This window comes from Lutzomyia longipalpis, chromosome 3 (genome assembly GCF_024334085.1).
Source record: "Lutzomyia longipalpis isolate SR_M1_2022 chromosome 3, ASM2433408v1".
In the NCBI taxonomy this organism is placed as follows: Eukaryota; Metazoa; Arthropoda; class Insecta; order Diptera; family Psychodidae; genus Lutzomyia; species Lutzomyia longipalpis.
Window position 1 is genome coordinate 519937 of NC_074709.1, and position 12714 is coordinate 532650.

General features: G+C 33.6%; 2 protein-coding genes across 8 annotated transcripts in view; both read left to right on the forward strand.

The window, feature by feature from the left end:
• The window catches only part of LOC129793132 (cyclic nucleotide-gated cation channel alpha-3), a 100231-nt gene that overhangs the window by 63352 nt on the left and 24165 nt on the right, over positions 1-12714 (forward strand). For all 7 annotated transcript variants that reach the window (XM_055832795.1, XM_055832796.1, XM_055832791.1 and 4 more), the window contains 2 exons: positions 875-1202; positions 9984-10807. In XM_055832795.1, coding sequence (XP_055688770.1) covers positions 875-1202; positions 9984-10807 — 1152 coding nt within the window. The remainder of the gene's footprint in view (positions 1-874; positions 1203-9983; positions 10808-12714) is intronic.
• LOC129793134 (uncharacterized) lies at positions 5552-8322 on the forward strand. The gene is made up of 4 exons (XM_055832798.1): positions 5552-5719; positions 6056-6655; positions 6769-6834; positions 6911-8322. Exons 1-4 carry the CDS (start codon positions 5557-5559, stop codon positions 8062-8064), a joined length of 1983 nt encoding a protein of 660 aa, XP_055688773.1. The 5' UTR covers positions 5552-5556; the 3' UTR covers positions 8065-8322.

A 12714-nucleotide genomic window follows, 5' to 3' on the forward strand; every position in this document is an offset into this window, starting at 1 on the left:
ATCCATTATTGTGCCATCATAATCTATATTGAATGTGTTTCTTTGTGAAAGGAAAAATGCTCAACTTTTCCTTTACCCCCTTCACATTGTCACGTAGAAAGCATTTTCATGGCTGCAGAGGAGATTCTTTTTCTCTGCAGATGATCATTGCTGAAATAATAACAATAGAATGATTTTTTTATACATGCCATTGAAGAAGACAACTTTTTTTTTTATTCTTTTTGACTGACTGGGTGATAATTTCGAAAAAAAGAAAATTGCTAAGAAAAGATAGAAAAATAAAGGATGGTTGATATTGTTTAATTTTCAGAATATAAATTTTTCAAAAAGGACTAAAAGGATTTTTTAAAATTAGAAGTAAAATTTAATAATATTGGATTGACCAATAATGAGCTAGAATGGTTTTCTTCTCCTTGGTTATATATAGTTTAAAAAATACAATATGGTTCATTTATGTACCTATATAGCTCCACATTATTATTTTTTTTTTGTAAACTTTCGGGCATGAATAAATAGGTAGTATCGATCATAAATAACTTTAATACAACATTAGTTAAATAGATATTCGTTGTTAAACATTATTCATTTTTATATCCTTTTCATTCTTTTTTTATCAATAAAATAAAATGGAAAATGTCCATATCCATAAATCCTTTTTTTTTTCTTATCGAAATCAAATGTCATGACGTTGGCGATTTTCTCCACCCCAACTCTGAGCCAACATGAGAAGAGAAGCGAAACAAGAAATTTGCTTGATATGCAGAAAAGTTTTCGAAATTGTCACCCCATTTCCCTACATATGTACATTTTGAAAGCTTTTCTTATTTATATCTTTTTTTTCCTTTCTTTTTCTTTCCCACAAAATCGCTTGCAGATATTGTCAGCTCCAAGTTTGGCATGTCCAGACCGCAACTGGGTCAGAGTATATCGCAGCAGGGTTTCTTCTCTACATCGCGGGATAGTTTATCAGCACCGTGTGTTGTCACCCGTACCCCACATTCGCATGTCTCGGCCACGGCGTCGGAGATGGATTTGTCTAGGAAAACGCAGAAAAAGGAACGAGGTCGACTGAAACCCGCGGAGCAACCACTTCTTACATCGTGGAATCGTACCGGAATGCGATGCAGTAATGCCAATACGATAGGAACCATGTCAAGTAATCACCTCAATAATAGCGGCAGTGGATGCAATGGAGCTGATAGGTAGGTTAATGTTATTTTATTTTAAGTATCACCCTTTAATGCCCTTTAACATAAACGTAAATTAAATTAATATACAAAATAAGATTTATATATTTTTTTTAATTTTGACATTACTTTTATTACGTTTAATATCTTTTATTATTAATTTTTGTATTTCTCTCTGAGTTGGACATTTCTTTTTTTTTATATTATGTAATTTTAATTTATGACGCTTATTTTCTTACGTTTGACATTACGTTACGTTACGTTACGTTAAATGGGGTCCGGAGACTTTCATCTCCTGTGCACTGCGGCCCATGTGGGCCTATTGTGCATCCCCTTGGTTAGTGTTGGATATTGAGGCGTTTAATAAATTTGACGACCTCAATTGGAGTAATGCTTTTTGGGAGAGGCAATTTGCAGGTGCCTGTGCCCAAATGCAACCTCCTAGAGTGGACCCAAGCGTCACATGTGATTGAAGTCTTTGCGGCACTAATATTCTCTAAATATTTTAAAGATTCGTAAATTAGTTTCATATTCTTGATATTTTTTTTATCTTCAGTACCCAGTTGGCACAAAAGGTCATTATAAAGTCTAATGTGCCGAAAAGGATCGTTAGAATAACGTTGATAATTCATCAAAAATAAGTCATTTTACGTGATAATGGGGAATAAAAAAGACCCACGTTGAAAGTCAGTACACCGTCAGAATAACGTTATTGGAAGAAATTTCTGACCTTTTTCTTACGTTCTACTGACCTTTAAAATTTGAGACCAAAAGGGGAAATTTTTGACATGGCATCTCAAAAAAAATTTCCCAAACATATTTCTCTCTCTAGCATACATGGTAGCATAGGATAATGGTGTCTTCTCTATTTCCCTACCAATATACCATATTTATTAATATGGTATATTTTACAAGGAATATTTATAATTTTTTTTCGAAATTTCCTATATCTCAAATTTATATGCCGAAATACTTTACCGTCGCAAATAAGTCAAAAAGAACCTAAAATGGACCTTTCATTAAAAATTAATTATTTTTTATAAAAATTTTTGAAATATTTCTGATGATAGAAAAAAGATTTTGTCTTTACTACTCATTTAAAATGTCTTAGACATCCTTCCTATTGCTTAAAATGCTGACCCGGCTTGATTCAAAAGCAATTAAATATCCTGAATTTCGCTATAAAATTTATTGATACTCCCGGACACTTAAATCTACGCCATATCTCGTAGCTTAAAAATTTTTGTCACATATATTGTATTTGGCCGAAAGACTGAAAATATCAGAAAAGTTATATGTTTTTCAGACCAATGCAAGGAAATTTCATTACTAAACACGAATAATTCTATTTTCACTTCACAAGGCGTGTTGTTTAAACGTTTCTCCGTATTTAAGCATGTATTATGAAAAATAGTGATTTAATATTTTGGTATCTACTTTATATTTCAATTCAATAAAATTGGTAGCAAACATTAGGTATAAGTAACCTTAAACTTTTAAATATACGCGCATCAATCAAATACAAGGTGTTGCAAATTTTGAATTCTCGATAAATAATACCTATGTATAACATTAAAAAAATGAAAGTAAAATATGTACGTACATACTTGCATTGATTTATTGGAGACAACCTTCTTAATTTTTTTTAAAATGTACCTAGGTATAGAAAAACCCATCATTATGAAAATGAGGATATGCAATAAAACTTTGAAGAAATGGTACCGCTTAAGACAAGGGTACTTGTCTGCAAAACACATGTTTGGAAAAACCCTTAATGTGAGACTTTGGTTACTTTGCCTGGGAAAACCCTTAAATGTTTATGACCTAAAAAATTTTGCACTCAGAATTTAAAAGATGTTCCGACAAAAATATTGCTAACAGGCTTAACACATTTTGTCTCACAATAAATAAAGATTAGATCTCTGTTTAGTAACCCAGATTATTTACGAAGAGATTTAACGATCTTTTCTCCTTCGGGTATATATATCCCTGAAACTTTTTTAAAATTTCAGTTCTTTGACGACCGCGAAAGGATACTTTAGTTCAGTAACTTGAGTTAAGTCACCAGCAACACAATTTTTTGTTCAGAGTGTAATTTAATTTAATTGCATTTTAATCTGAGAGTAAAACAAGTGCTGTTTAATTGTGCAGTGAATTCGAATAATAGTAAGGGTGAGATAAAAATGTACAAAATCGTCAGGACCCTAGAAAATGGAAAGAACCGTCTTTCCATTGTTCCAAATGGATGGGAAAAGAACAATAAATTGTATTGGCCTCCGAAAAAGCATTCTAAGCTGATAAATGACCCTCTTTCTGAGCCAGGTAAGTTAACCATTCAAATATTACGATTACTTATTTAATAATCGAAATGATTCCAGAGGATGACTGGCTTGCATTCGACTGTGAACTAGAACGCGATGGATTTAACTCATTCGCAGAAGCTGAAATAGATTTGAAGAGATTACTGGGTGATTTAAACAATCACTTAAGAAAAGCTCCAAAAGAGAAAAGAAGAAACAAAGCCGTAATTTATAAAGAGTTTCGTTCCCTTGTTGATGAGTGTGTGGACGAAAGGATCAATGAGAACCATGAAAACAGATCGACTTTCGACGAACTTAGATCACGCTCAGAAAATAACTTCAGTTCTGATATAATAACAGACATCGCCGACCCTCAAACGCAGATTCAATTTGACGAATCAGTACAAATGGATCTTGACAACAGTCAGAACAATGATGATACATTTTCACATGCAATTTTACCTGTGAACAATGATGACAGTGGCACTTCGATTACCAGTACAAATGATTGTAAGTAATTTGTTGAATGAATTAATAGAATTTCTTTTTTTTTTTTAATTTTAATGTTTCCGAATAAATTTAAAAAAATTGTTATACCATGCGTGAATATTAAAAACACTTTTTTTTTCTTTCATAGTGGTTTTGCTGGAGTTGAGAAAAAATAATGACATTCTTCAGGAAATCCAAGATCAGCTTAAAGAACGAAACAGCCATCTTCGCACGATTTCTGAAGTTACTATGAGTACAAATGTAATGGTTAAGAAGCTGATGGATGCACAAGGAAGAGACCATGGGGAACAGGAACTTGAGGAAAAGGAAATTCAAAAAATGCCCATTCGTCGCCGTCGCGACTTGGAAGACTTTGAATTAAAGCTTTCTGATAAGGAATTTTTCAAAAATCACAAAAAGGAGTTAATTAAAGTAGCAGGTTGCGGTAAGAACAGGGGAATCAAGTCCACGAAAATTGCTTATGAAGTTGCAGATAGACTTTTTAAGAGAAAACTTCTAACCAAATTTTCTTGGACTGGAAAAGGTAATAAGTGCAATTTTTCTCAATTAAGCAACACGTTCACTTTGTTTTTTGCGGTTATCAATTGTGCAGATAACACATTTACAAAAATGGAATGCAAGAACTTTTTTGTGAACAAGCTACTTAAACACTCTCGTACTCGATTTAATGAAGAAGATCGTAAGAAGAATAGATTAACAAGTTCTGTTGTTATTAATTAATAGAGAAAAGACTAAGTACGTTGTTTTTTTTTCAATTTTGGCTTAATAAACGTTTCAGAACATTTATCAGAAATTTTTAATTAACGCGTTAAACGAAAAGAGAAATTGCTGAATGCAAAGAAGGTTTAAGTATAATTGATTTTTTTTAAACTAGGGCTATATTAGCGCCAATCATGTATTAAATATAAACAAAGACTAGCTGCATTAACTATAAAATACCTACATAACTATTTACTTATTCTTATTATAATTTTATGTCAATTGGTCAGTGAAGAATATTCAAAAATTTAAACAAATATAATGTAAGTGTTAAAACTTCATTTTAATGGAGAAACTTATGATAATCAATAAACAATTTATATAGAAAAATGTGAATGTTTTTTTTATAGGAAAATTCTTAAGAAAATTTGAGTTTCTAGATCTGTGTGTACCGTAAAGATCTACCTCGGCTGTCAAATTTACAAACCGTGTTCTCATCTTCAGAAAAATCCATCTCTTAGTTATAAAATGTGGACTTCCTTAATTTATCACCATATGTGTTTACACAAGACGAGGGCGCTGTTAAGCATTTTTATAACAATTATGGAGGCAGAGGTGGTAATTCTCGAAAATCTAGAATTTTATAACACTATTGTGAACAGACCTTTAGAAAGTCAGGATATTTCATTATGACTTTATTCATGTCAGTTGTTGACATTTCAGTGTCAGCTTGCAAAAGTTTGAAAAGGTCATTTTATCCGAAAAGCGAATGACGCGGTTTGTTTAGCTGTGCATCTACTACTTGATATGAACGCATTTTCTTGTTTTTTTTATTCGATTAATATTTTAAAAATTGAAAAATGGAACGAAGATCATTCAGATATAGTTCAAGCTATTATAGAAAAATTGATGCATTGCGAAAAAGTTTAAATAATACGTATAATACTAATCAAGTTTTAAATATAAGTGTCGGCAATGACATTGCAGAAGAAAATGAGACTTCAATGGACATTGATTTTGAAGGTAAGAGAAAAATGTCAAGTAAAAGAAAAAAAAATTTGATTTTTTGTTAGCTTAGTTTGATCTTATAATAAGGGTTCTAACCTCAAAATAAGGGAGCTATTGCACTAAAGTTCTAAGAATTTGATGCTTAAGATTTTACATAGAAAGAACGAGAAAAAACAGCGTTGTTGTATCTCTCGTACTCACATAGAGGTTATGTTATGATGCTCAAGCATTTGGAGCTTAAGTGTAATAGCCCCGTAAATGAGTGATGCTTTAACACTTTATATGTAATATAAAGAAATTAAAGACTAGATTTCTTTAGAAATAAGTTATAGAATTTACTTTCTTTTGCAGAAGAGAATATTAATTTGGATTATTCATCAGATGAAAATACTGAAGATGAGGAGGAATATAATACACCAGATCTGCATAATGATATTCATATCTGGGCAATCGAGCATGACATAAAACATGACGCACTTACAAAATTATTGCATATTTTGAGACAATTTCCAATGTTTCAATATCTACCTTTAGATGCGCGTACAATCTTAGAAACACCAAGGCATATAGATGTGAAGCCAATGGGAAACGGAGAAATGTGGTATCATGGAGTTAAAACCGTTGTCTGTAAACAACTTGAACAACTGAATATAGACAATTTACCAAAAATATCAATCAGGTTTCATGTAGATGGTCTTCAAGTATTTAAAAGCTCAAAGATTGATGTATGGCCAATATTATGTGCCATTGATGAGCTTCCTAATATTCCACCACAAGTTGTTGCAATCTATTGTGGAAACGGTAAGCCTTCCTGTGTGTCGGAATACTTTGAAAAATTTATTCCAGATGTTCAGGATCTAATAAGGAATGGTTTGAAGATTGGCATGCACCATATTATAGTCTCTATTAAGAGCTTTTTGTGTGATCTTCCCGCGCGAGCATTTGTTAAAGGTATAATATTTATTATTTTATTTTAATTTCTATTATGACAGAATTTGGATATGATAGAGATGTGATGGAAAATATGTTTTTTAAAGGTACCTATAAATCTTAATTATTTTTAGGTACCGTGTATTATAATCACAGATATGGATGCAGTAAATGCACAGTTGAAGGAGAAAATGATCCAGGTAAAATATACATTTATTCGCCATATTCACCATATTGTTTGATCTAGTATATAATGTACTATATTTTTAATTGTAGGACCACGAATGAGCTATCCTACATTGAATGCTCCTAAGAGAACTAATGAAAGTTTTAGGAGACGTCAAGATCCCTCGCATCACCATGAAACATCTATTATTGAAGAATTGCCAATCGACATGATTACAGCATTTCCAGTTTCCGATGATCTTCATTTACTGCACCTAGGTGTTATGAAAAGATTAGTTTTAGGTTGGATGGAAGGTAAATTTAATTACCACTCAAAATGGCCAGCTGCAATTACTAAAAAAGTCTCTAGAAGGTTGGTTAAGCTTAATTATTACAGACCAAAAGAACTTCATCGTAATATCAGAGATTTGAATGAGATTTCTAGATGGAAGGCAACTGAGTGGCGAACTTTCCTTATGTATACCGGTGTTGTAATTTTAAAAGATATTCTCAAAGAAGATGTTTTTTATAATTTCTTATTACTTTTCTGTAGTGTAACAATTTGCGAATCTCGTCATTATCACCACTTACTGCCAGTTGCGGAAGCCATGTTACAAGAATTTGTAAAAACATATATACAGCTCTATGGTCGCGATCAAATTGTTATGAATATTCACAGCATCATACACGTGGTTGATGACGTTCGAAATCATGGGCCATTATTATCCATGTCTACTTATCCCTTTGAAAACGAATTGCAAAGTATTAAAAAAAAAGTGAGAAATGGAAATCGTCCACTCGTTCAAATTGCTCGAAGACAAATGGAAAAATCTTATGTGGACTTGCTAAAAGCAAAAAAGGTTAAAGTATATCCAAAGTTGGACAAAAAGATATCAAATTCACACGAACTCGATGAATGTTCTGGTACCTATAAGGCCCTAGACTTAAGAAAAGATTTTACACTAAAGGGTGATCATAAAAATTGTTGGTTTATGAATTACTCAAATGAAATTGTCAGAGTTATAAATATTACACAGCACAATTCAGAAATTGTTATTTATGGTCAAAAGGTACGAGAAATTTCAGATTATTTTACTCAAGTTATTAAATCATCAACCTTGAATATTTATTGCTCCTCAGATTTAGTTTATGATAGAAAGAGAATTTATAAATTGTCTGAAATTAAATGTAAAATGTTTGGTATGGAACATAAGTCTAAGACAATTTTTATTCCGCTTTTACATACCCTCTTTTATACCCTTTAAACCGATTAAATTGTGTAAAAGGAAAGAAGCAAAGATTTGTAAATAAATTTGTTATCATAATATAAAAATGAAAAAAATATAAATAAAGTATCGATAATGGGCCTTATTCAGCGACCAAGAAACCCTTGAAATTCGCTTGAAATCTTGAAATATCAGTACAAAATTCAAAGATTTCAATGGTTTCTTGGTCGCTGAATTAGGCCCAATGTTACACTTTTTAAATGCTTTATATATAATGCTATTATAAAAAAGCGCTGTTATTATAATTTAGAATTAATTCTATAACTGTAGTAATTTAAAAAATAATTGGTTTTACATAAAATTGAAAATAAAATCATAAATCATATCTCACACATATGGAAATGAGTCTTTTGAATCTCAGAAACTCTAAGAGGGTTTCTTTACGTTCGGATGTCCCATTTCTAACTTCATTGCTGCCGTACAAAACTTTGTAGAAGGTCTTGTAAGACACATACGCACAATCTTGGTCACCCGCATAAGCATTCTTCCCTATAGTTATATGACATGCGCGAAATACTAAAATTGCGACAATAAATGACGAATTTCTCAATGAACAAGACCTGGCGCACCCTCATTATGATCTTCTTTAACGATTTCATTGATCATTTTGATCATTTTTATTGATTTATTCGAGAAAATCGTGAAAAACCTAAACCAAAACAAACGCCTGTCAAAGGTCAAAAGAAGAGTGCAGAAATACAAAAAAGAAATATCCCACGCAGTCTTTCTCTTTCTGTCTCTCCCTCAACACCAAAGGTTGGTGGAGGGTAAGTATACTTACGGTATTCTGACGTTGAGATTTCGGCAGGAATTTTAGCCAAAGTTGATGGAGGGTCAGAAATGTTGTGCTTTCTTACGGTATACTGACGTTGTTAAGGAAGAAATTGAAAGTATATTTTTATATAATAAATGAGATTCTTCTGCTCAAAAAGGCTTCTAAAACAACTTGCTATCTTTCAAATAATCATTTTAATGCATTTATATGCCATTTTAATTAGTTTTTGATGATAGAAAAAATGATTGATTTTTCATCTTACTGACCTTTAATGACTTATTTTTGACGATATTCCAACGTTTACACAAAAAATTGAATTTATGCGAAAATATTGAAGTAAATGAAGCAAAAACGTCTTTTAATAGCTTTTTGATCATCTACAAATAGATTTTGTAATGTTTTAATGATTAAAAATTTGATTTCTGCAAAATGACTAAAAATGCCTCAATTTTTACTGACTTTACTTACCAAAAAATAACGTTATTCTGACGTTAGAATTTAGTAAGCTAATGACGAAATTCTGACCATTTTTTACGATAATTTAACGTTATTATAACGTTAATAAATAGTAAGTAAAGTCAAAGTTATTATGTGTTAGCTGGGGTACAATTTATATTACAAATTAAACAATATTGCCATAAAAGAGATAAAAGATTGCTATCGCTCTACTCAATTTGTGGCTGCTTCTTGTGAATGAATCATCATTCCCATCGATCGCTACTTATGATCAAATTTGTATACTGATTGGGATGGGTATGGTTTGCAAGATATGGGAAAGTGAGGTTTTCAGTTCTGTTGGATTATGGGATGAAAATTTGAGGAATCAATATTGAGTTTCCTCCATTGTGTCTTCAATGCAAACAAGGCACCCGCTATTGTACTCGCATGTGTCAATGAGACAGCTTAGATGTTTGCCAAAGAGGTGTACATCTTGATTAAGCATCGTCATTTTGGTGCGGGAGAAGGCAAAACCTCAGGCAAATTGCACAACACACACACCTTACTTTACTACCATGCGCCTCTATGCTTTAGGTAGAGGAGGGAAAATCTCCCGTCAGCTGAGAAAATCCCACAAGTGACGATAATTAATTGATGCTCCATCATTTTGTTTCCAATTCCACAGAGTGGCACGTAGATCGGGATGCTCATCTTCGGGTGCCTCACGGAGTCGCCCCAGTGGGAAGTGGACATTTGTGTTTGATCCTGCTGGGAGACTCTGCTACTACTGGTCAATGGTGGTGTCCATGGCGTTTCTGTACAACTTCTGGGTCATCATCTACCGCTTCGCCTTCCAGGAGATCAATGTAGAATCCATCGTGGTGTGGTTCTGCTTGGATTACTTCTCCGATTTTTTATACCTCGTCGACATACTATTCCACTTTCGTACCGGATACCTCGAGGATGGTGTCCTGCAGACGGACTCGACGAAATTGCGGCAGCACTACATGAACTCAACGACATTTTATATCGATTGCCTTTGTTTGTTGCCATTAGATTTTTTATACTTATCAATCGGATTTAACTCAATACTGCGATCATTCCGTTTAGTGAAGATCTACAGATTTTGGGCATTTATGGATCGCACGGAGCGACATACAAACTACCCAAATCTCTTTCGGTCCACATCACTTATACACTATCTCCTCGTGATATTCCACTGGAATGGATGCCTCTACCACATCATCTACAAGAATAATGGGTTCGGATCGAAGAATTGGGTGTACCACGACTCAGAATCTGCGGATGTTGTTAAGCAGTATCTACAGAGCTACTACTGGTGCACACTTGCACTAACGACCATTGGCGATTTGCCAAGACCACGCTCCAAGGCGGAATATGTATTCGTCATCGTTCAATTGCTCTTCGGTTTGATGCTCTTCGCCACGGTGCTGGGGCATGTGGCCAATATCGTGACGTCCGTGAGTGCAGCCAGGAAGGAATTTCAGGGTAAGTGTCGCAAAGAACCACCCATCCCATTATATATTCACCTCCAATTCCATTTCATATTTGCCAATTTGATGCTATTTCCGCGTATACATCTCTCTCTCTCTCAATTTCTCACTCCCAATTGCCAAAGTATCCTGAATATGGGGGGGGGGGGGGGGGCAGCAAGAAGGGGTTTGGGTGTGAACGTGGCTGAAATGCCAATTTCGCAATTGGTCATAGCCTTGGTCATATAGCGGGGAGAAAATGAAATAAAAACTTGTGGACAAGATGGAAAGCCTAACGAGGAGTCATTAGCAGTGTTGGCAAAAAAAGATGCTCAACCAACGCCATATGGTGCACGATACATTGCTATATAAGGATAATGAATAGACTCGAACATCTCTAGACACCCCCAACTCCTCCTGCAACATCTAACCCTATTCACTTAGAGAGTCCTGCAGACTCGTGTGTAAGAAGTATTTCTAAGGCATTTTCGTTGGTTCATGGAAGGTTGTTAAAAGCAAAGAAAAAATCTCAAAACTGCACCTAACAGACATTCTCGACAGGAAGCTCATTGTACACCTCGTATGCCTTTCCCTGAATCGCTTGAATCTCCACCAAGAGTAATGTTTGCGGCTTTCTGCAAGAATACACCCTTGTTTGTATATACATATAATGATAAATGATGCAATAACAGGGAATGAAATTATTCTAATATCACACATTACTGTGTAAGTAGAGTGCTTTCTATTAGAAGGATAACATCAAAAGGTTCTAATATGTCAAGTTAAATGCGCCATTTTCACAGACTACATCATTTTTTATCTTTTCCTCCCTCTTTGTCTCCTTATTTTTTTTGCATACCAACCACACCTTTGCGCTGTTTTGAGAAATATTTCCGTAGCTATTTAAATTATCGTCAGGATTTTCCTCAAATATTTACCATATTAAATTTTGAAACACATAAAATTTACAGAATGCCCCAGAGGTGGGGATTAAGATTAAATTAATATCTCATAAAATAAAAGAATTTTCCTATCACACATTCTAACAAAGGAAATAAGATTTTTTTAGATACTGAAAAATTCTCAGATACTCAGATTCAGTTCAGGGAAAAACCCCGTAACCCCTATTTCAATTATCTATTTACTCAAAAGGACTTTAGTCACTGTTGTATGAAAAATTACTTTATCGACGGTAGAATGAGGAGATAGGTAATCATGTAGAAATTTTGTCTCAAAAAGGAATAAAGAAAATCTATAAGAAAAGCTAGCTAAACTTTGATCAAAAATACCTACAATGACGTCACTTTAATATTGTTTCTTTTGAAACATTCAATGTTTTAGACATTTGTAGGGCTTCCTAAAATCTCTCATTTAAGCATGATTTGGTTAAGGACGGTCAAGCCGTTTTCGAGTTATGACCGATTTTCAATAAAAAGTATGATAGTGAGTTCGAGAGCACGATTTTAGGTTTTGATCTGTACACAAAACACAAAAGTGACGTCATTCTTTACGTTTTTGGTCAAATCTTAGCTTAGTTTTCACAACTGATTGCAATTGGAAATGGGAAAGTTCTCCACTGATTTCTTATTCGTTTTTGATCCTCTACAAGATTATCCATGTCCCCATTGCTTCCTCGAATAAAAAACTTTTCCATACATTCTTGACTAACCTCCTTTATGTTACCGCCGCACATTGATGAAAAAATAGTTTTTCTACTATGTGCATTGATGAGTTTTTTTTTAAAGATGCAAATTCCCAACTTATGCTGAACTTTGTAGTTTATCAGAGAGAGTATTTCTTGGAGGCAACATAATCTACTCTCATGCAGTCGAAGGAAAACTCTCGGTGTCCCGAAGCCACGATAGAGTAAAAGTTGGATGGCTTTGTTTTCCCAGGAATCTCACCATCGGATTAACTTTTCTC

Bases quoted from the DNA above. Each gene is read 5' to 3' on its own strand.
- LOC129793134 (XM_055832798.1), top strand. From the start codon at position 5,557: ATGGAACGAAGATCATTCAGATATAGTTCAAGCTATTATAGAAAAATT. The intron at 6,656-6,768 runs GTATAATATTTA...AATTATTTTTAG, and splicing joins CGCGCGAGCATTTGTTAAAG to GTACCGTGTATTATAATCAC. The intron at 6,835-6,910 runs GTAAAATATACA...TTTTAATTGTAG, and splicing joins TGAAGGAGAAAATGATCCAG to GACCACGAATGAGCTATCCT.